Source organism: Pseudomyrmex gracilis, unplaced genomic scaffold (genome assembly GCF_002006095.1).
Source record: "Pseudomyrmex gracilis isolate BER0280 unplaced genomic scaffold, ASM200609v1 scaffold_5559, whole genome shotgun sequence".
In the NCBI taxonomy this organism is placed as follows: domain Eukaryota; kingdom Metazoa; phylum Arthropoda; class Insecta; order Hymenoptera; family Formicidae; genus Pseudomyrmex; species Pseudomyrmex gracilis.
Window position 1 is genome coordinate 1 of NW_018026143.1, and position 1,614 is coordinate 1,614.

The 1,614-nt window shown below is 47.6% G+C and overlaps 1 protein-coding gene across 1 annotated transcript; it reads right to left on the reverse strand.

The window, feature by feature from the left end:
• Window positions 1-118: 118 nt before the first annotated feature.
• On the reverse strand, window positions 119-1,349 carry LOC109863498 (the record flags this gene model as incomplete). Its single annotated transcript, XM_020443760.1, has 2 exons — window positions 1,253-1,349; window positions 119-1,151 (listed from the first exon to the last, which is right to left on the reverse strand). Coding segments are annotated over exons 1-2 (1,130 nt in total), but the record flags the coding sequence as incomplete, so codon positions are not given.
• Window positions 1,350-1,614: the final 265 nt, after the last annotated feature.

Consider the following 1,614-nt stretch of genomic DNA (forward strand, 5'->3'; position numbering starts at 1 on the left):
GGTTGTCAACGAGCCTCCGGTGATGAAATGCGCTGGCGTGAGTGGTTGCAAATCCATTGGATGGGACGACATGGGTGAGAGAGGGCGTGAGTTCAACACGGACTCGATTTGCACCAACAGGCTGTAGAACTCCTCAAAGGTTAGCAATGCGTTTCCCACGACTCTCTTCAAATGATGCTTAGTAGACCTTACTCCTGCTTCCCAAATACCACCAAAGTGCGGTGAATAGGAGGGAATGAAGTTCCAGTTGATTCTCTCTGTTACAAGTTGATCTTGTAGTTGTCTCTCGTTCTCCTGGATAAACTCTCCGAGGCGCTTCAACTCAGAGTGAGCTCCAACAAAATTGGTGCCGTTATCGGAAGATATTTTCGCAGGTCTCCCCCTACGACCAACAAATCTACGAAGCGCCATGATAAAGTTCTCCGTAGTGAGATCGGAAACCAATTCCAGATGAATGGCCTTTGTAGCCATGCAAATAAACAGGCAAATGTAGGACTTGTAGGTTTTACAGCCTCTTCCCTTTCTATCCTTTGTCACNAAGGGCCCGGCATAATCCACGCCAGTGTTATAGAAAACGGGAGTGGGCGTTACGCGATCGGACGGTAAGTCAGCCATCTGTGGTGTGATTGTCTTAGGTTTGTTACGAAAACAACGAACGCACTGGTGTACAACGTGACGGGCTAAGCTTCGACCAGCAATAGGCCAGTACGTCTCTCTAACATGAGCCAACAATAGTTGAGGGCCAGCATGCAGAAGCCGTTTATGCTCGCTCTGGAAGATGAGTTTAGTTAGATGATGTCTAGACGAAAGTACCATGGGATGCTTCTTGTTAAAACTAAAGTCAGATCGTCCCAATCGACCTCCCACCCGTATGGTATTGTCGGAATGCAAGAAAGGTTTTAAGCCGAGAATCTTGCTCTGCGTAGATATATCTTTATTCGCGGCCAATGCACTATATTCCTCTGGAAACGACTCCTGTTGTGACAACCTCACCAATATAGTGGTTGCCCGCCGTATTTCCTGCGCGCTAAGCGCGCCTTTGTTGGATAACTTATGCACTCGTATGTTTACAAACCTCATGCAAAAGGCTACTACTCTCTCCAACCTTTCCAGCGTGGAGTATCTTTCGAACGGAATGATGTGGTTGGTTGCTACAATGTGTAAAGTGTTCAAAGCTGTGTCTCTTAGCTCGGGTAGGTCAGTAGTTACGCAACCGATTTGAGTTGGCCAATGACTTTCAGACTCTACTAACCAGGCTGGTCCATGCCACCAGAGACGTGACTGGGACAACGACCCGGGGTAGATACCTCTTGACAACAAGTCCGCGGGATTATCAGAGGACGGGACATACTTCCAATCGTTCCGATGAGACTGCACTTGAATATCAGACACCCGATTGCGGACAAACACTTGAAGACGATGTGGTTCAAGTCGTATCCAACTTAGGCAAATAACTGAATCGCTCCAGTAGTAAACGGAATCAACATTCACATCCAAAGACGACTTGATTTTGGTTACCAAATTCACTAGGACGTGAGCAGCGCTTAACTCCAACTTTGGTATTGTGAGTGGCTTCAGGGGGGCGACTCTTGATTTGGCGCACAACAAACGGAC